The sequence below is a fragment of the Ursus americanus genome, chromosome 19, assembly GCF_024610735.1.
Source record: "Ursus americanus isolate L20-20 chromosome 19, mUrsAme1.1.p, whole genome shotgun sequence".
NCBI lineage: Eukaryota > Metazoa > Chordata > Mammalia > Carnivora > Ursidae > Ursus > Ursus americanus.
This window is the reverse complement of record NC_142145.1, coordinates 4,596,511-4,617,866: the sequence shown is the minus strand read 5'-3', so window position 1 is coordinate 4,617,866 and position 21,356 is coordinate 4,596,511. Positions and strand designations below refer to the sequence as shown.

Here is a 21,356-nt window from a genome sequence, read left to right as displayed (position 1 = left end):
TAGAAATCTTTCAATTCTGAGCTTTTCTTATTCCCTGGGAAAGGAAACCATGCTGGAGCAGGCAGTACGGGTTGTTCAGGGAGACAGGAGGCAGCACAAGGAGGGACGAAGGACGTTGGCCATCTCACGTCATATAGACTACTTGAGTCTGAATGATTAGCACATTAAATGACTCTGCTAAATAATCAGATTCTAAATGTTAAAGACAGTTATATAGCAAATAGACAGGCAAACGTGGTGGTGTATTTTAAAAGCCAGATATATTTTTAAAAGATCATGCCTACAATAAGTAAATTATGTAGTGATGGAACACCAAAAAAAGATGATGAACAAAAGGCACGTTCTAAGAGTTCAGGAGTAGAAAGAACAGAAGAGTTCTTTTTGGTTTGGTTCAAAGTAGGAGAAAAGGGAAACAGGTGTATTAAAATTATTTTTCGGGTGAAGGTTTCTGTCAGTTGAAGCAGTTAACATTGGCTTCTTTCTCCCTGGTCCAAAGCAGTCTTTTCCTTCCTTGGCTTCTGAGAATGTGTTCAATCTTCTGCGGTGTAGAGGTGATACATCAGGGCTACCACCAGTGCTGAGATGGCGGGGATCACCCAGTTGGTCCACCAGCTGGAAAGAAACGGCAATGATGCTTGTAGGATGCTCAACGCACAGGACTCAAAACCTTTGCTCCTTTTAATCACCGTGAAAATCACTGTAGCATGTTTTTATTATCTCTGTAACCTGCCTGGATGAAATGTCAACTGCGTTGCTAACAGCAACATGAGTGCAACACATGCCCTAGTATACCAGCAACTGCTCTAGCTTTGTAAGAGAATTAATGACCCCTCCCCATTCCACTCAAAGCTGTTTCTAGAAACTTACACAAAGAGCTATGAATCACTCCCCCAACAGATGCTACCAATGACTAGTGACTTATCTAAGGACATCAACTCTGGGTTACGTATCACAAGTTCAAAAAGCAAATATTCCTTACAGGTTTTATTCTACTTACATACATGAAGAATTTAAAATAGCACTAAACTGAGACAAGAAAAGCAAGGTTCTCATTTTGGGAGAGCCATCAGCAAGCTCTGTAACCAAGAGAAAAGCACATCCCCCGGACTGTGAAGTTAAGGAGTTTGAGCCGTAGGGTTACTAAGGTTGCTACGAGCACCACAGCTCTATGTTCCGTCATTCTGTTTTGAAAATCTAATCTCTGCCCATGCACAGTAGATTTAACACATTAAGAAACAGCATGCCCAAACTACTTAATCTGTGGTCCATAGATGTAAACTCAGAAAAACCCCTAACTTACACATTGTTTCAGTCCCGGTGCATAGAATTTTTGATCAACTATAAACAACAGATTACAGATCAAACCAGGGACAAAACTAGAATGATCTTCAATTTAGATACGAACCTACAGTTTCTTAGAAAACAAAATATACAGGCTGCAGAATGTGAATTAAGCCAGATAATGCCTATAAAGACATATATTTTCTGTCATAAACTTTCTATCCTTTAATACTCTTCACACATCAACCCGTACAAAGATTGTGTTCCATAAAAAGATTTAAACTGCAAAAGGATGACAAATGTAACTTTCATCTTGGTGGGGTTTTCAGTTTTCATTTAGAAGGAAACTGACCTGTCAGTGAAATACGGTGAAGGACTACTGCCTGAAGGCAGGGAATGTACCAGAACAGCAACACACTGGGGAGGTTATATTTGACAGGGTGGAGTAAAATAGGCATAAATGTGTGGTTTTGAGCTTGGGACCAAATATCTCTATCTACCAGAGAGCTATCTGCCGATTATGTATTCGATATGCTAGAGCTGCCACAAAGGTTAAGAGGATCTTGGCCTGTGACACAGAAATCCAGTCCCTACAACAAGTGATTCATGCTACACCTGGAGGAACACTGAGCCAGTGCTTAGGGAGATACAATCACTACAATAAAGAAACGGACCATACATTGAATGAGAAAGGATGTTTTCCCGGACAGTAAAAGATCGTGCAGGCCACAGGGCTACCCTGGAGAAAAGGAAACCCCATTTGTTCTGCCTGTTCTATAGGGTAGGTGCAGCTGGAGGGCGAGATGTGGGGTTGTTCTGAAGAGTGTCTGGAGTCCGAGCTCTCTGACAGTTGAGGAGGGGATGTCCTGAGTCATCTGGGCACCAAGTGGAGATGACCCTGCGCTGTCCACTGAGAGGGGGCACAGTGGGAGCCTGAGCCTCAGGTGGGGGAGGAGCCCTATGCCCACCCTGACTTGACTGGCCTTCTGATCGCAGTTACTTTAAGGGAAAACTACGACGTACCTGGAATTAGAATCAACAGTAGTAATGAGAGTTTCCTGAAACACAAGAGAAAAAATGAACATAAAGGGAACAGCTGCACATTTACTGAATTGACTAAGAACTTCTTTTAAAAGAAGATCACAATATTCAGTACATTCTTCAAAACACATTGAAAGGGAAAACTATATCACAAACCTCTTTTCCCTAAAATGCCTAATTTCACCATTTTTTAGAAGAAAAAAAATTTAAGAATCATCTGTATTTAAATTACTTACAAACATAACCTAGATAATTTGAAAAAATGTTAAAAAAGGCTACAAAAAATATGCTCTACACCATACACATGTGAATAATGTAGGAACTGAAAACCGGTATTACGTACACAGACACATAACCCCACCACTAGCTTCAGGAAGAAAAGTTTAATTCTTTAAAAGCATGAATGAAACCTTCAATAAAATCAGTTATTTCACTCAAATTTTATATGAAGTAAAAGTGTACCCAAATTGTATTAAAAGACATGTCAACCAAAAACAGAAAAATAAGAGCGGTCATTTAAATTCTCACACTCTGGACCACCACCTTTCCTGGCCTTCTCTGACTCTGACAAGACAGCTCTAAAAAGTGGAGGCCTCAGGAACTGACCCCACAGAGTCACCAGCCAAGAAACCTCCAAATAAGGACACCCTGTGTGTGTGCTGGGGTCTTTCACAGTTGGCCTAGTTTGCCTTCCAGAACTTTCTGAGAGAAGTTCTGTCAGTACCATGACAGTGAACTAATTTTGGCTCTAGAAAAAGACATACTTCCCCAAACATGAATAACTAAGGCCTAAGGAAAAATAAACCTTTCTGGGCTTGAAAACTAAGAAGCATTCTTTAGAAATTTCACACCAGCGAAAGTATTAGTGCCTTAAAGGAAGGGAGCCGTAAGTAAGGTAGCTTCATCTGAGAGTTCATCTCTGCAGTTTCCCAAAGCACAAGATAAGCATTTAGCAAAACCAGCCACACTCCGTAGTGAGGCAAAGCCACACAGCGAGGCAGCACATCAGAGAAACCCCACGAAAAGGCAGAAAACTGTTAGGGAAAAGCAAGCAAATCAGTTACGAGACCCACAAACCTGGAAACATGGCCTTTAAGATTCCTGACACAGTAGGGGGGAAAAAAACAAGTCATTTAAAAAGAAAACTTCACACATTTATTATCTTTTTAAGCAATGTTAAATCTTAGCGACTACAGAAAGTATTCATAACTACTGCAAGATTATTTTTCAAATTTTGCGTATATGAATAAAATTAACAAGGGTTACCAGAAGTCGCTGGACTATGCAAAATGATTATTCAGCTGTTACAAGACATAATAAGTTCTGAAACTGGAGCACAACAGTTCACTGAAAGTAAAATATTATTGTCACAACAGAAAGTTAAGCCCAGAATAGTAAACAGAACACAAACACAGATCTGTTATTTTGTTATACCAAGCACGTGCATTTCACCAAACATGCTGACAACTCTATGGAAACCAGGCTGGCCTAGCCTTCCTCCTCCTTCATCACTGCCCTGAGCCTTAATGCTAAAACTGTTAGGGCACTGTCACCGCCAGCAACAACAATGATCTTCTAAAGAGCTGTACTTTAAAAGATTATATACGTTTCTGTGTGTTTATTATCTGTTATGCTCTTAACCCAGAGGTGCCTGACAGTTAAAGCAAGTTTGAATTACCACTTACCACACTGATGAAAAAGCAAACAAACTGTCTGGCCCGTCCAAGGGTCTGAGGGGCCTAAGCTGGGCTTCCGTGTGTAACTAACAAATATGTCAACAGCAACAGGCAGAAAAGACTATGGTTTTTATTACGGGCTCTGCCACCTGTTCACTCCATGACCTTGAGGGGGTTCAATTTCACATAGGAAAGATTAATAATTCCATCAGTACATGAGAAGCTATGTATATAATCATGCAAAGTGCATCAAGTTTTTGCAAATCAAAATCATCTCATATATACATACATCTACTTTAGCCTATTCCTTAATTGGAAGGCTTTCCTAAAAATATCAGGGACACTGATGCTTTGGAGTACAGAGCCTACAGAACAAGCTTGAGACTGCACCGGCCAAACCTGAGATGGGTGCTAGCCATGGTTCTGCAGTGTGACCTCGAACGAGGTCAAAGCTTGCAGCAAGATCTGAGCTTCACTGTTTTTACCTTCCTGGAAGGTCTATGGATCCCCACAGGGGTATCATGAGACGCAAATAAAGTCACTTAAACAGCAACGATTTGAAAACCACAACCAACAAAAGGTATTGATACTACTGATATCCCCTCCATGTAAGCAAATTCAACAGATACAAATTTGTTTAAAAACGCATCATTTCTACGTCTACAAATATCTTAATCCTGGCAACTAAACATCATGTTTTCCTTTGGGCAGGGTCAAGCTAATAATCTTTGTTGCATCTTATTTCACAATTTAACTAGATATTTTAAGCAGCAACATTGAAAAAATTCAGACCACAGCTTACATTTATCAGCCTGGAGATAGACAGATGGTTATACAGAGACACACAGACCAAAAGAAATACCTATGGACACTCTCTTCTGGCAAACTAGAAGCATAAGAAAGAAAAATCCAAAAAAGTGGTTATGTATTTTTTTCACTGTATTTGCTTATGTCCCCTAAAAAAGGCAGCCAGTTCTTGCCCTACTTCTGCTGATATAAACAAAGTCACATATGTTCTAAAAGAGGAAAGAGTCTGTCTTTGCGAAATACAGCAGTATGGTAAGAGACCTCAGCCCTAATTTCTGTTTGTAGGCATCGCTGTTTGGGATACGACGGGACCTGCATGAAATCTAAGTTAATGTAACGAGCCTTATCAAACTCTGGTTTTATTATAGCTGAATGATTTGCACCAAGATTATTAACATACTGAACACCTAACAGGAAAAAAATATACACTTTTTCCTGGACCTGACTGTGGAGAAAAAGCAGAAACTACACGCATCACAGGATTTCAGTTACCCCGAAAGTAGCCTCAACAAAAGTGCTAATGTTGGATGACCCAACAGCAAGGACTCAGCAACTGTTACAGAGGCAACTCAAATTCTGAAGTCCATTTGTTATCTTCCCAAAGTACTCAGATCACCAACACTGAACTTTCTGAATAGGGAAAGGAGAGAATATAAATGAAATTGCTTTGTAGGAAATAGCATTATCAAGACTTATATTGTACCATCTGGGGTATGAAGGTAAACACAGCCTTTATGCTCTACTGGAGTTACTGCTTTGGTTTTGCTGTAGATTAAAGACAATGTCTTGTCAACAGCAGCTAGTAAATGAGTTCACCAGTTCTTCGTACAAGCCCTGAGGAGTCTCACTTTTGGGCTCTAATAAAAGCAAGGACATAAACCAAAATGGAAAAATTATTCTTTCTGTGGTTTAAGCAAAACGTGCCTCCATGGTCCTTTAATTACAGGCCAACAACTATTCTGTCTGCTTATACTTGTCAGGGACTCTGATTGTTGTCATCAATTCTTACAATGTATTTATCTTCAAACATAAGTGAGAAGACCAGCTCAGAAAGAAGGAGGGCTAGTGAACCAGGGCATAAAATTAATATCCCCTAGAATATATTTTCCTTTCCGAAGGAAAAATGCATCAAAAAGTTATTATTTGAGTCACATTAAATTCATCCAACAAATACTTATTTAACACCTACTATGTCCCAGGGACATGGAGATGAAGAAGACATGGGTAGTGTCCTCCAAGGTTCAAGTATTAAGACCTGTGTTCAGATTTTAAGTTCTCTGAAAATAAGCCTCATGTCAAATCTTTCAGATCAGAAGCACAGGGCTACTTATAAAAGTAGCTCTTCAAGAGGTATCCACTGATAATTATGATGAAAAAATGATGTATTGAGAGTCTTACAAAGAGAACACACAAGCTGTCCTAATGAAACACAATGACTGGTCTCTACACAAAGTATTCTGCTGAGCCAACACGTTACATACTCATCTAACCTAGAGAGACCTATGCTGGCCTCATTCAAATAGCTAAAAGACTTTCATCCTCCAGTTTCACAGGCATGAAATACAGTGAAGATAGGAACGGTCACTGAAGACACTGGAGAAGACACACTTACCGAAGGCTTGGCTATCTTTGCTCTGTCATCCTGCAATTAAAAAAAAAAAAAAAAAAGAAGGTACATTACAGAATGAAAGAACATTTACAAAAGTACCATGTCCAAAACAGCCACTTTTATTGAGATTTTTTAAAAAACATTACTATTCAGTAATTAGCACTTTTAGGTTCATCAATCTAGGTTGTTAATTACAAAGTTTGACCCATCTGACTTCACTGCAAAAATTAATAGCTGATTAAATGATTAATTTTCAACCACAGTCCCAAAGTTTAGATCATCCATGATAATCATATTTATATGTTCATGTGCATATACATTTATTAGACTTGGATTTTGATCTTCAATTCAGGGGGCAGCTGAGACCTAATTAGATTTTCCCCTTGCTATCCTCTGAAATGAGTGTATGTATGTGTATATACCTGTGTACGTGTGTGTGCGTGTGTAATTTTCTGTGATATCCTCAGTGAAATCCTGCGATCTCCCAACGGCAGGGTTGTAATTTTCTTAAGCCTCTGGTTGAGTAGTCCAAATTAAGGGTCACCTAGAGGTGACCACAGGGGATCCCCGTAGGCAGATGAGGCAGAAATGCTATAGTCACAGCCTGAAAACCCACCTTCTCCACACCCACAAGTTTGCAAAGGAAAGAATTAGGATAGAATCAAACATTTTGAGGGAAAGCCTCTCTGGTTACCATAAAACCACCTCACTTCGATGAAGTACGAAGAAGAAGATGAAAATATGTGGGTGAATAAACTCTCCAGGTAAGTGAAGCTCATTCTTTCAGAGTACCCCCTCCTACCACCAAATAAACAACAAAAAAAAAAACCCACCTCCCCATTCAATGGAAATTGCTCTAAAAGAGATTTCCTAATTTTCAGGCCTTCCATAAGGAGCCTTTAAGCTTTCCGTCAATCATGGTCATTGCAAGAAACATCAATCAACAAAACCTTTCTTTTTCTTTCTTTCTTTCTTTTTTTTTTTTGGCAATGTTAAATTTCTTAGCTTGGTAATTGGTACGCAGAAGCTTATTTGATTAAAATTTTATATGATGCACTTATTGATTTACATTTGCCAAATATCTTATAATAAATGACAAGATTAAAATTATTGGCAAGTTATTTGGCAATTACATGTGATTTTTATTATAATAATAACAAAACTTTTCATATGGGTTTTTTTTTTCTCAGATTGCATACTTGGGCTGAGGCCACACACCTATATTAGCCCGCTTCTAACAGTGCCTCCACCCCCTCTGGCTGGCTCCCGGTACAGCAGCATGAGCTGGGAAGCAGAGAGGAGACCGTGTAACTGTGCTGAGAGGCCCGGGTGCTCTAGAGGCAAGAACAGCTGCACGCACGGTGTAGGATCCACTATCTGCTTGGAGAACTCCACCACCTCTTCCCAGGTATTCAGCTACATTCCAGGTAACTTCAGTTGACAGACTGGCAAAGTTTCATATGGTCATTCAAAATTGCCACAGAAGGGCCTAAATTCATATCACAGCCCCAGGTTTATATAAAAGCTAAATCAGGCAGCATCTTCCCAAAACCAGTCCCGGGATTGGCACCAAAGGTGACGTTCTCAAAGATCTGGGGTCAAGTGAGGAGAATGTGTGGGTTTTACAGGAGACAGAGTTTATTCATTTAACAGAGGTGGTTTGAATTTTTTTAATCATTTTTTTTTAGAATTGAAATATCCTCAAACTATGACAGTAAAAGGGAGTTTAAGAAATATTTCAGTCAAAAAAGAAAAAAAAAAGAAAAAAGAAACCATGCTGGGTCAATGACCCCCACCTTCTAAAATATGTTGCTCTGTAATACTCCATAGTCTGAGAGGCACTGTCCCCTAGCCATGGCCTTGGGTTAGAGGGTCCTGACTCTAAGTGCCAGTGAAAACTGCAACCAGGGAAATACAAAGAAATTTCTGGTCAATTTGTTTATGAAAAGAATGGTGTTATATAATCAGGAGGAATTGTTTTTGCTTTACTTCTTCAATTTCATAATATGCAAGTCTACAGTTTTAGCAAGGTCAACCCACAGCCTTAAAGAGAAGTAAACGCCTCCCATAAGATACGTACCGGATGAAGTTCCCCAATGATGAACGTTTTGGACAATTCTCTAGCATCTGTAGAATGTCCCACATCCTCAAAATTCTCAGTAGCGTCCCCTCCAGCTTGTTCCCTTAACACCTCTTCCCCACCAGGATGCTGTTTGAAGGACAGATACAAAAAATAAGTATATTTTTTCTAGGCAAATGAGTTAAAAGGAAGTGGCCAGTTTCCTTAACCAAATAGGCTACTCTAGAAATTGCAGACAACAATGTGTGAGTACAACTCATCCACATGTGGATGAAAACAGCATAATCTTCTGTATTTAATTTCCTTCTTGAAAGTTCATTAGAATCTTTCTCCAGTAGTCAACATGTTCATTTCCCCAGATCACTCTTATGGCTATAAAAGCATTAGACACAAATTTTTAATCCTTTGGAAATGTCCTCTTTGCTTTTCCATAAAGCTCTCAAGATTGTCCTTCTTGACCTTTACCCAATCTATTTTTTCTTGAGTCCTATACCCTGACCTTTGACTTCTTTGTTCTAGGTGTGGACTTAACGCTACTACACCTTAGATGGTAACTGTGTGATAACTCACAGGACAGGAAGTGTCGAGCCTGTCAGACAGGCAAGCACGTCCCCTGCCTCTAGCAGAACCTTTTCTAGTAGGAAGAAAAAGGAAAGCAAACAGGTGCGGCAGTGACTTGCCCAAGCTGCTGCTGTACGGACAAATTACTGATGGGGACAAGGGAGGCAAAGAAGAAAGAGCACCCCTCCACTGGGGGTTCGGGGGAAGGCCTTGTGCAACGGAAGTATTTTAGTGATCTTAGCTGCTTCAATTAGTAAAACAACAGATGGTCACAGTGCAGGGAGAGGCTGACAAGGGGGCCCAGGCACAGACACAGATGAAATCCAGAGATCCTCAGGCAAGCAAAGGAGCTCTCAATCAAGTAAAAAGAGAGTAAGTGCTTGATTATATCACCCCAAATACTTTAATGGGGGAGAAAACCTTCTTAAATTGAGCCTCACTATTTCCTTAGATCAAATTTACCCTGCCCTTGAGCAAATCACCTGAAAGCATGTGTCCAATAACTAAACAAAACAATTCTCCTCTGCCTAAGTGACAGCACTCTGTTCTTAATTTCTCCCAGTGATGGAAAACATAAAGGTACATAACAGAGAATGGTGGACAATTACTCTGTTTTGAAATCCATTTCTCCTCCTACTTTGTTTAAATATATCTACTGCTATAGAAATCTACTTTTTTTCTCTATTATTGTAAAAGTTATCCATCTACATTATAGTAAAACTGGAAAACACAAAGAAGAAAATAAAAATCACCAAAATCAGCTATGGTTTTGCCATCTGAATAGGGATGGATAAACACACATGTAGATGTGCGAATAATTTTTTAAGGAAAACTGAGATCATTACCTTATGCATACGGTTTTATTAGCTTAAAAGCAGATTATAATACATGATACAGAGACAGTATTGCCACTACTACTACGTGAACTTAGGAAAATAATGGTATTTATCTCATATAATTTTTTAAGATTAAATGTGTTAATATAGGTGTCTGACACATAACATACGACTGATAAACATTATCTAGCATTTTCACTAAATATTTTCCAACGTCATAAAGCATCTTTCCACAACATGACTTTTTAAACAGTTCCCTTATGCTGCGTACTGAGGGAATTTCCAAAATTATTTAAATGTCTTCTATTGGGGGCACAGAACAACAGAAGTCCACTTTAAACAAACATGAGAAGCCACCCCAGGGGTACAGGTGGTTGACTGGCTCAGTCTGAGAGCCAATCTGAAGCTTCCTGATGCACCTCCAAGGCTGTTGCAATGGAAACCATGATGTGTTGATTCCGGAACAGTCTACTTACTGGGACTGAGGAGTACAGAAGCCAAACACAAGTGAGATAAAATGACCACTCCCTCAGCACCAGAAATTATGTAAGTTCATGGACTGTGTTCCTTCCATGTGGGTGGCTGAACTCAAGAGTTCCTTAACTTTGGGTTCTTATTAAGGTTATGTGAATATAGACAAATCTCTCAGAGCAAAACATTAGTTTCCAGTTACAGCCTATCTTCAAAGGAAATTTTCAAATAAGGTTAAAAACATAGATTGGCATTTCCTAAAGCATCATAAAACTGGACAAGTTTTAAAAATAGAGAATTTTGATTTTTAAAATGCTAAAATATATCAGGTAAACATTCTGCTTCACAGAGAGTAACACAACAGTCTTAACCTGAAACAAAAGGGCAACTTCTCAACTTAATTTCTGACCAAGCAAGGAAAACAGGAGAATATGTCTCTACGTGTACATATGTGTGTATCTAGCTATGACTTATACTTTGCCTAAACCATCTCTGTGAGGTAATTTTTTTCAGGGGGAAAAAAAAAAAGAAAGACATCTTAAGTTCCACTGACCACTATTTAAGAAAAATTATAAAATGAACTGACATTAAAATACCTTTGCCCCACTCTAGGGGTTTTTTTAAATGATAAAAACAAACAAACAAAAAAACCCAAAAGAACAAACAAAAAAACTTAAAGTTTTTTTCTTTTTCCTAGAATAAAATAACTCTAATCTTGATAAGACAGCAAAACATATGAGACTAGCTTATTGTAATACCAGATATTTTCCTTGAAATATATTTATGATATGGGGAGAGACAGAGATACACACTTTGTGAAGTAAATCAAGTCTAATCATGATGGTTTGTAACTTGGTGATTCACCTTGTCACTGTCTTCACTCTTGTGAGCAAATTCATGCTGTAGTCTTCATATGCACACATTTCATTTTCAGCCTGAAGGAAACTCTCCTTCCTCACCTGTCAGTACTCTTAAGAGACAGGGACACTGGTGTTGGTGCCATCTTGGTTACTCCCAGAGATGGTGTATGTCTATGGTTTATGCCCAGAAGCTCTGAGAAAACTTACTATCTGTTGGGTAACTTCTAGAATTTGAGAGGGACTCAAAGAAAAGGCAAGGCTTCAAAGAGGAAAGCAGGAGAATAACAGGTGATGAAAATTATCTGGAGATTTTCTGAAAGATTTAAGGAAAAGACCAAATTGCCTAGTCACACACAGACAAGATCAGAAATAACAAAAGAGGTGAGACTCTCCTAAAGAGTCTGACCCAAGCTCTGGTGAAGTTGTAACAGAATCCTGTCCTCGGAAAGCAGCACTCACAAGGGCCCCCACGCATCCCACCATGTGGTGGCAGCCAGCAGCTGTAGAGCCCAAAGAAGGAGAGCCGGGAGGGACTGTCAGGGGTGATAGTAAGGAAGACTCAGGAAGGACAGAAATGGATGCAGCTGTGGGAAAACCAGCCATTTCCACTAGAGCTGTCCTTCTTTTTTTTTTTTTTTTTTTTAATGATTTTTTATTATATTATGTTAGTCACCATACAGTACATCCCCGGTTTCCGATGTAAGGCTCGATGATTCATTAGTTGCGTATAATACCCAGTGCACCATGCAATACGTGCCCTCCTTACTACCCATCACCAGTCTATCCCATTCCCCCACCCCCTCCCCTCTGAAGTCCTCAGTTTGTTTCTCATAGTCCATAGTCTCTCATGTTTCATTCCCCCTTCTGACTATCCCCCCTTTCTTTATCCCTTTCTTCCCCTACTGATCATTCTAGTTCTTATGTTCCATAGATGAGAGAAATCATATGATAGTTGTCTTTCTCTGCTTGACTTATTTCACTTAGCATTATCTCCTCCAGTGCCTTCCATGTTGCAGCAAATGTTGAGAACTTGTTCTTTCTGTAGAGCTGTCCTTCTAACATAAAGCCTCCCATTTTGCCACAGGAAGATTTCATTTTCCATTTGTGTTATTATGTTCTAAAGTCAATTCACTCAACAAACACATACCAAGTGTCTCCATGTGCCAGACACCAAGGTGTGCCAGACATTTGGAGCAGAGAAGGTCCCAGCTCCTGCCCTGGGGGGATTTACAAACTAACAGGGATCCCACAGAATAATCCGTAACTGTACAGCTAACTGCTGGTGAAAACCAGTGTTCTGAAACGAAAGAGCACGGTGCCACAAAGGCTACAACACGAAGGACTCAGGAGCGGCTTCACTGAGCTGAGATACAAAGCAGGAAGGAGTCAGGATCAAGCAGGGGCAGAGACAGAGGGGGTGACTGTCCCATGGGGCAGGGAGAGGCTGGGGCAGGGGAGGGAGAAAGGCCAAGTTGCGGAGGGCAGGGCGGGCCACACAGAACTCTAGGCCCCTTCAGGGATTTTGATCTTTTTCCTGCAAGCAATGAGAAGCCATTGGGAAGATCTAAGAAGAGAAGGTGACAAAAGCAGGTTTAGTTTTAAAAATATAACCTGGTCTTCAGAGTGAACAACAGATATAAGGGCAGGAAAGGACCCTGGAAGACAATTCGCTAAGGCCATTACAGTACTCTAGGCAAGAGAGAGCCTGAGGCAGGCTGGTAGCAGCCCATGGAGATAAAGAGGTACAGAGGAAGACAAAAGGCAAGAGAGGAAAGACTTCTTGACGGGATGAAGATGGTGGATGAGAGACAAGATGCAACACGAGGACGCAGGTTTGGGGCTTGCCCAACAGAATGCATGATGGTGCCAACCGCTGGGAATGGGAATCCCGGAAGCAGACCAGGTTTGGCGGATAGACTGGTTCCAGCAGGGCCTCTGCACACTCACTGTGTCCACATACTTGGTGATCCAATAATTCCCTCTGTCTGCCTCTGCAATATCTCCATTCCACAAGTTACCCAAATACACCTCGCTCTGACACCATATAAGAACCCCCAGGTACAAACAGGGAATACCAATAAGATATCTGGAAATAGCTTTCAGTCTTGACACCCATAGTTAAGGCTTATTTACAGGGAAAATATATTTGAAAAGATAAAAGATTAGCACAGTCCATAATTCAGAAGACATTAACTGCCACAGCCCCGCTCCACTCCTAAGGATACTTTCAGGAAGACATCGTGAATTTCTGTGGTATCGACAGTAACGCTGGCTACCAGGGCCTGAAATTACATCTGACTTTCTACTTTTCTCAGCAGAAAAGCCCTCAGCAACCTTGGTACGGTGGATCTCTTCTTGAAATGCTGGCTTCTCCCGGCTGCTGGCTCCTGAGTTTCCCTTCAACCTCACTGGCCACTACTTTCTAATCCGTTCATCTCCAAGTCTCAACAAGGGAGCACCACAGGGGTCAAACCCTGGTCTTCTCCCATCCTCAACCTAGCTCTCCCAGTGATTTTACCTGGTCTCCGACCTAGAAAATCAAATGAGTAATAGCCAACTACCCCGAGCTCGAGTCCTCCCACCTGCAGCAAGCTACCTCACTGTTCACTCAGCATCGAATGCATGTCCCAAACACAACATAACATAACCAAAACCAAATGTTTTACTTTCCCTAAAAATGCACTGCTTCCAAGGGCGCCTGGGTGGCATGGTTGGTTGAGCGACCAACTCTTGATTTCAGCTCAGGTCAGGATCTCAGAGTCGGGAGATCCAGCCCCGTGTCGGGCTGTGCACTCAGTGAGGAATCTGCTTGAGATTCTCTCTCCTCTCCCGCTGTCCCTCCCGCTCATGCTCTTTCTCTAAAATAAAGAAATAAATCTTAAAAAAAAAAAAATGCACTGCTTTCCAGAATTTCCATTCTCAGGAAAACAGTGCCACCATGTACCCAGTTGCTGTGGTCCAAAACCAGAAGTCAAACTTTATTCCTCTCACCTTCCCACTCCAACCCACCAGCAAATCCAGGTGGCTACCTTCAAAACATAACTCAGGATCCAACCACCTCTCCCCACTTCCAACACTGCCACCCTAGACCAAGCGACCAACACCAAGCACAGACAAGCACAATGGTCTCCTAACTGGTCTGCTTCGTCTTGCTCCTTCTACAATTAGCTTCCTCACATCATCATACCATGAGGACTTTTAGAAGATGATTAAGGTACTCCAGGGAAGGGCTAATGTTAGCCTAGTCCAGGGTGGCTGGTCATAGTGGAAGTGAGGAGAGGTAAAAGGGAAGTAGAAAAGGAAAACAGACATGCCCAAAGATTCTGCCCACACTTGCAAATATCCAAAGTCTTTCCAGCTTTCTAGGAGGGCAGAGTGAATGCACCCTTGCTCAGTTCTAGCCGGTCTCAAGGCAGGTCCTCAACCTGCCAAACTTGTTCTCCATGTCAGATCCCTCCCATCTGCATCTGCTTGGAAGATTCCTCTCCCAACCTTTATGTGATCCCATCCACCCTTCATTCATACTCAAGTTGGCCTTTCAGAGCCCTTCAAGGATTTCCCCATCTAAAGAGCCCACCCTGGGGTGCCTGGGTGGCACAGCGGTTAAGCGTCTGCCTTCGGCTCAGGGCGTGATCCCGGCGTTATGGAATCGAGCCCCACATCAGGCTCCTCCGCTATGAGCCTGATTCTTCCTCTCCCACTCCCCCTGCTTGTGTTCCCTCTCTCGCTGGCTGTCTCTCTCTCTGTCAAATAAATAAATAAAATCTTAAAAAAATAAATAAATAAAATAAAGAGCCCACCCCACACCATGTTCTCTACCCACTTCCTATTTTGTTTGCCTTCACAGCACTCATTACTACCTATATTTATATCAATTTGTTTATAAGATTCATGAGGACAGAGACTTTTGTCTGTCCTACTCATCACTACTGCCCCAATACCTAGTTCAATGCCTGGCACATGGCACATACGAAGAAATATTTATAAGTTACTGTTGGGTAAATAAAGGAGATAAGCACAGGTCATTGCACACTGATTTTGGAACCATTACATCTAACCAGTTATGCGGATGATGACAACTTTCTCATTTCAACTATTCTAGCTCATACCACTCTCCTTTCCCTGAACTATAATAGTTCTTACCATTCGGAAACCATATAATTTTATGTTGAACTGCTGTCTGATTTATTTAAACAAAATATTTACTGTCTACTCTGAGTAAGACATTGTGTGGGACACACAAAAGTTCATGAAAAAATCAGCATGGCTCAATCCTGAAGAATCATGTACTTACGCTGAGGTTAAAGAAATAACAGGAGAAAACCCTTGGCCTTCACTGATACAGCCTCACAGTTCTAATCATCAATGACCCAGTAGGTCCTAAACATGTAGTAACATGCAACACTGCTAAGCATGGATTTGAATCACTCTGAGAGGAGCAAATGAAACACTTAGCTACTGCCCGACACCCACAGCACAGTGCCATTCAATGATTCTCAACTTACTTTCACTGCTGCAACTTCTGTGATGTGATAAAAGCTTTCTTTGTGACAAATGGCTCTGGAAAAAAGTCACCTGCTAATAATGGTGATGGAAGTGAAGAGAAAACCAAGAAGTATAATAAAGCAATCGTTTTGTTGCCAGACATCAGAAATGGAGTTTGGGGTAAGATGTGAATTCAGAAATGGCTTCGAATAGTGACACAAATGGTTCCACCAAATACACTATCTACACGGAAACCAAGTGGCTCACAAAGCTGTTTTAGTGAGTGTTCTAGACCAGTACTGTCCAAAAGAACTTTCTGCAATGATGGACATATTCTATATCTAACCTGTCCAAGATAGTAGCTGCTAGTCACAAACAGCTACTGAACACCTGAAATGGGGTGAGAAACTGAATGTAAATTTTATTTAATTATTTAAATGTAAATAAGCCATGTACACTCATTAGCTACCACACTGGATACGTAGCTACAGACAACACAAACCTTTTTCAAGACATATAGACAACCCAGGTGAAAACTGATAAAGCATTTCATTTGCAATGAAAGATATATTATTTAATGTGTGTTTGTGTGTGAGACTACACAACACAGGCAACCCCACAGCTTTGGGCCTCTCAAGGTGCACTGCCTCTCAAGGTGAGGAGGCTCACAGATAAGGGCCAATGGCTAGAACAAGGGCTCAGCACAAACCAAACTGCCTTGGAAAAAAAAGCTTTTGTCAACTAACTCATCCAAGAAGGAGGGGCCAAGATAAAAGCTGATGATGGCCGAGGGCCAAACGACTCTTCTCTGTGGTTACAGCAGGTTGTAGGATCAAGCCTGACTTGTTTTACCAACCCTAGCGCATTATAGGGTAAGGCCGCTTAAGTCCTTATAAGGACAATGCAATAAAGACTGGCATGACACAGAACAGTTCATTTATATTAATTTAACAAATTATTAGTTTTATGGCTTTAGTCCTTTTATAATCACTAAAGGTCTGAAGTGGTCTCTTAGCTTTTCAGTTACACTCTACTTAACGTGAGAAATACAGTTGTAATTGTACTGTGAATTTGAGGATTTATCAAAGTCAAGGGACTCACAAATACATACAAAAATGAGAGGAATACCAATAAGGCAGAAAATAAGAAGCATTAAATGAATATCAAAATCCAAGGAAAGAATAGATCATTCCAGATGGAGGACAGGCCAAAATGGAACCCTCCGCATGCTGAATGCCTGACAGGGAGGGTGAGATCACTCCTACCTCATTAACAGCACTCACTGAGTCTGTATGGTACTCAATGATCTATTGGGTATACTGCCTGTTTTCTAAATAATATAAAGGCTCAAAAAGAAAGAAAATATCACAAACTTGATCAATATTTCTTTCCTGGGCATCAAATATCCATAATGAATTAACCAGTATTTACAGTCCTTTGGACAATACTGAAATAGAAACAAACTCAGATTTTCATTTCATCTTAAATCATGCTTGTATTATCAGGTAAACACTGATGAGTTATGTGCTGTGAAAAATCCACACACTTTGGGGCGCCTGGCCAGCTCAGTCATTACAGCATATGACTCTTGATTTCGAGGTCATGAATTTGAGTCCCATGCTGGGGGGGGGAGGAGAGAGGAGGAGGAAGAAGAGGAGAAGTAGGAGGAGGAGGAGGAGGAGGAGGAGGAGGAGGAGGAGGAGGAGGAGGAGAGGGAGGGAGGGAGGGAGGAAGGAAGGAAGGAAGGAAAGAAGAAGGAAGGAAAAAGAAAAAAAAGAAAAATCCACACACTTAAAACCAATGACCAATTTGTCACTCTTCACCTACAGAGCCAGTCTAGTCATGGTCCCACCCACTCCTCTTTCCAAATATATCCCACTGGTAAGAATTTGCTTTAATCTGAAAAACACTCAGTCGAGGTGGAAGTCAAGTACTCTTGGGATTGCTTTGTTCAGGAGGGATACCAATGTTATCAGGGTTAACCCCACACTCACAGCCTCCACTCAGAAACCATATGATAAGCTTCATTCATAACAAAAGTCTAAATAATCTCACTGAGAAGACATGTGGTCTGTTTAACACTAAGGAGCTCAATGGTTTACACCCAAGGTCATTACAAAAAAGAATGTGACCCAAACCTGATGGCGAGACTCCCATGGTCCGCTGATGTCACAGCAGCACTGTCCAAGTGGTGAAGACCAGTCCTAGGAGAGCTGCTTCTTACACCTCGTCCCCTAACCCTTGGATATTCTCTGCTTCAGTAATAACCACTAGCAAGAGATACCACATACAACACACAATGCCACATACAACATGTAACTTTTTCCAAATGAAAATAAGTCCAATTTCCCATACACAGAAAAAAAAATGAGTATCAGAGTAAACTACAAGGCGCTTTACTACAGCCCAACAGTGTAAATGTATCAGGGGACCAGGTACAGAATAAATAGATAGAGTCAGTGAAGGCAAAGTCTTAGATTATTTTTGTGTGTTAAGAGGCCAAGAATAATAACAGCAACATAATGAAAGTAGGGCCTCAAATCCTTTTTAGAATGAGGCCAAAGAGAAATGCTAAGTAAAGGAACAAATGTATAATTAGAGGATTTTTTAAACTGCAATAAAATTCTATTTCATATTTAGTAGTACACTGAATAACCATAAATAATGCTAATAATACAGGAAAAAGTGGATCTATAAAAACTGGCAAGATAAAAAAGATAAACTTAGATGCCTCTCCTGATACAGATGTTTTCAATAAGTAATAAATTCTTATTAGGAAGGCAATAATCTTTTTTATTTTAAAGGAATTTTTCCTTTTTACTTTTTTCCTCAAGAGTACTTTTTTAAAATTTGAATTTCCACTGTTATCACATGTGATAGCAACATTTTTAGAAATAGCTTAATATTTTTCAAATGAGTAGATTATTATTAGTCATCTTTTTGTTGATAAATACAATTAAGCTACAGAGATCTGTTATATCCTTACTATGCCATAATGTGATTTGTGAAATTTTTTTTTTTTAGTTTTTATTTAAATTCTAGTTGGTTAGCATACAGTGTAATATTAATTTCAGGAGTACAATACAGTGATTCAACAGGTCCACACAACAGGGAGGCCTATCACAAGTGCCCTCCTTAGTCCTATCACCTATTTAACCCTTGCTCCCACCCACCTCCCCTAAGAAGGGAATAATCTTAATGAGAAAGAAAATGTAAAATCGAAGTCACTCTAGATTCAAATGCAGCCTGCAACTGCTATTACTTCAGAAGCTAATTACTGAGTGAAAATTATCTCCAGGGCCGCTCTGCTTCCCTCCTGTTTGCTTCCGTGACTGCTACAGTTCCTTGGGTTCTCCACCCAGAAAATAAAGATGGGTACAAATTATATTTTTGCAATTATTTGTGCTAGTTGTATTCCCCTTTAACATAAACAACTTCATAAATGAGACAGTCTTAGGCTTGATATAGAATAACAGTTTTGCTTAGTTTTTGACCTTCAGTCCTAGAATTCTTCTATTTTAGTGACTCTGGAAAAACAAATTGTAAAACTTCAAAGTCAAACGTTAGGTATTGTTCCCCTGACAGGAAAGCCTTGCGTTCTTGTAAATAGGACCTGAGAGGGCGTCTCATGGAGTTCATGGCTCCAGCCACCAAACTGTCCCTCTTCTCCCCAACTCCTCTCCCATCCTTACTCGTCTGCTGCTAGAATGTTCATCCTCGGATATTGATCGTTTCATGTCTCCCACTCAAAAATCGACAGTGGTGAATTTCCGCATGCCAATCAAATGCCTCCTGAATATCTCAACAAAGAAAGCCTCAACATCTGCAGAGCACAGGGGGTGCCCTCAGCGGCACAAGGAGGTCAGTGACGGCAAAGGCTGCTCACTGCTCATTGTGCTCTCCTCCCCCCAACAACATTTAAATTTTTAGCTAGGAAACAGCTATGTGGAATAGAGATTTTCCCAGCCTCCCTTTCAGCCATGTGATTAAATTCTGGCTAACAGAATGGAAGTGAAGGGTCGGAAGAACTTTCTAGAAGTCTTCCCTTTAGAATGGTGTGCCCCTTTTGCCCTTTCTCTTCATCCTGCTTTCTGGAATGGGGATGGTGCCTCTGAACAGGAGGATGAGGACCAGACCGTAGGGATGGCGCAGAAGTAAACTAGAAGTATAGTGCCCTGAGTTCCTGATGGAACACAGCCAGCACACCAGGCTTGGACTACCGGGCTTGTTTCTTTATGACAGACAAAGAAACTTCTTTAAGCACAGTTATTTGGAGTTCTTCTGAGGTTAACTCTAATCACTACACCCATCATTTTATCAATACCATGCGCCAGGCACTACAGTCCTAAAACACTTAAAAGATGTGAATAAACATTATTCCTAGTGTCAAGAAACTTAAAACCGTATTAGGACAATGGTCTTCACGTACATTAAACAACTAGAGTAATACGAAAGGATTAACAATATTAATTGTTGACTGAACAGAGAAGTCTAGAAAGGCAGGGGCTATGAAAAGATTACCTAGGCCTCTTCGGGAGAGTTAGAATCGGGGTAAAGAGCAGATAAAGATGCACAGGCGCAAGAAGGGTATGAGCACCAGGGAAGGCTTGCTGACTGAGATGCGCGTGAGTAATTAGTGCAGAGGGAAGTCTGAGCAAAGCAAAATGCTAAGACTGTGCAATGGCTCATGTTATGTGTCAGCCTGACTGGGCCCAGGGAGGCCCAGAGTAAACACTATTTCGGGTGTTTCTGGATGACATGAGCATTCGTATCAGCGGACTCAGTAGAGCAGACTGCCTTCCCGCCAATCCACGGAGGGCTTGGGTAGAACAGAAAACAGAGGAAGAAGGAATCTGCCCCCTTCTCCCGCCTCACTGATTGTGCTGGGACAGGTCATCTTATCTTGGGCCCTCAGACTTGAGCCTTTCCAGGCTCCCATTTCCCCTCAACCCATCACAGGCTCCAGCCTTAGTCATAAACCACTCTCAGCTTCCTGAAGTCCTGCTGTCCTCCACCTCATTCGTGAGCCTGGCATCAAAAGCATCAAACTGAGCTGACAGAATGTCAGAGTCTGAAAGAATCTTCAGCGACTCAACATCCTCAAGTTCACAGATGGAGAAACTGGAACCCAGAGAAATTAAGCCCAACATCACACTGACAGTTCACGGAGGAGGCAGGACCAGAATCCTGGTGTCTGACTTGTAGTTCAGCCTCCCCTCTTTGAACAGGCAAATTAAATGACCATGTTTATGTTTCTGGTCAGAGTAACTTTGGATAAGATGCCCTAAAAATAAAGTTCCTCCGTAAATTTGTTTGGAGATTTAGGGGAAAATCTCTCTCACTTTTTCTAGGTCCCAAGAGATTTTGTCATCTGCCTTGACTTCTTGGGTCTTGCCAACTAAGAAAGAGTCTAAGGAAACACACACACACACTTCTATTGCAGGGTTTTATCCGGCTACGAGGTTATCCGTATAAAAAACCCAGAAGGGTATGCGAAACTACACTACAGTATTGCAACGTGTCAGGTCAAAGTCATTTCCTCCGTTTAAACAAGCAGAACAAAGGACAACAAAAAAACCCCTTTCCACTTAAATGTAATGTTATGTGGACCCAAAGTCCACCAGTTCTAAAGTTTTAAATAGGATCTTT

General features: G+C 40.9%; 1 protein-coding gene across 2 annotated transcripts in view; it reads right to left on the bottom strand.

Annotated features, from left to right (window-relative positions):
* Positions 1 to 241: 241 nt before the first annotated feature.
* Positions 242 to 21,356, bottom strand: part of CYB5A (cytochrome b5 type A) — a 36,809-nt gene continuing 15,694 nt past the window's right edge. Inside the window, exons 2-5 of one of the 2 annotated variants that reach the window (XM_045790269.2) lie at positions 8,495 to 8,623; positions 6,418 to 6,447; positions 2,305 to 2,339; positions 242 to 612 (exon numbers count right to left, since the gene is read on the bottom strand). In XM_045790269.2, the coding sequence (XP_045646225.1) occupies positions 531 to 612; positions 2,305 to 2,339; positions 6,418 to 6,447; positions 8,495 to 8,623 (276 nt within the window). In that variant the 3' untranslated portion in view covers positions 242 to 530. The remainder of the gene's footprint in view (positions 613 to 2,304; positions 2,340 to 6,417; positions 6,448 to 8,494; positions 8,624 to 21,356) is intronic. The other variant, XM_045790268.2, reaches the window with a different exon arrangement.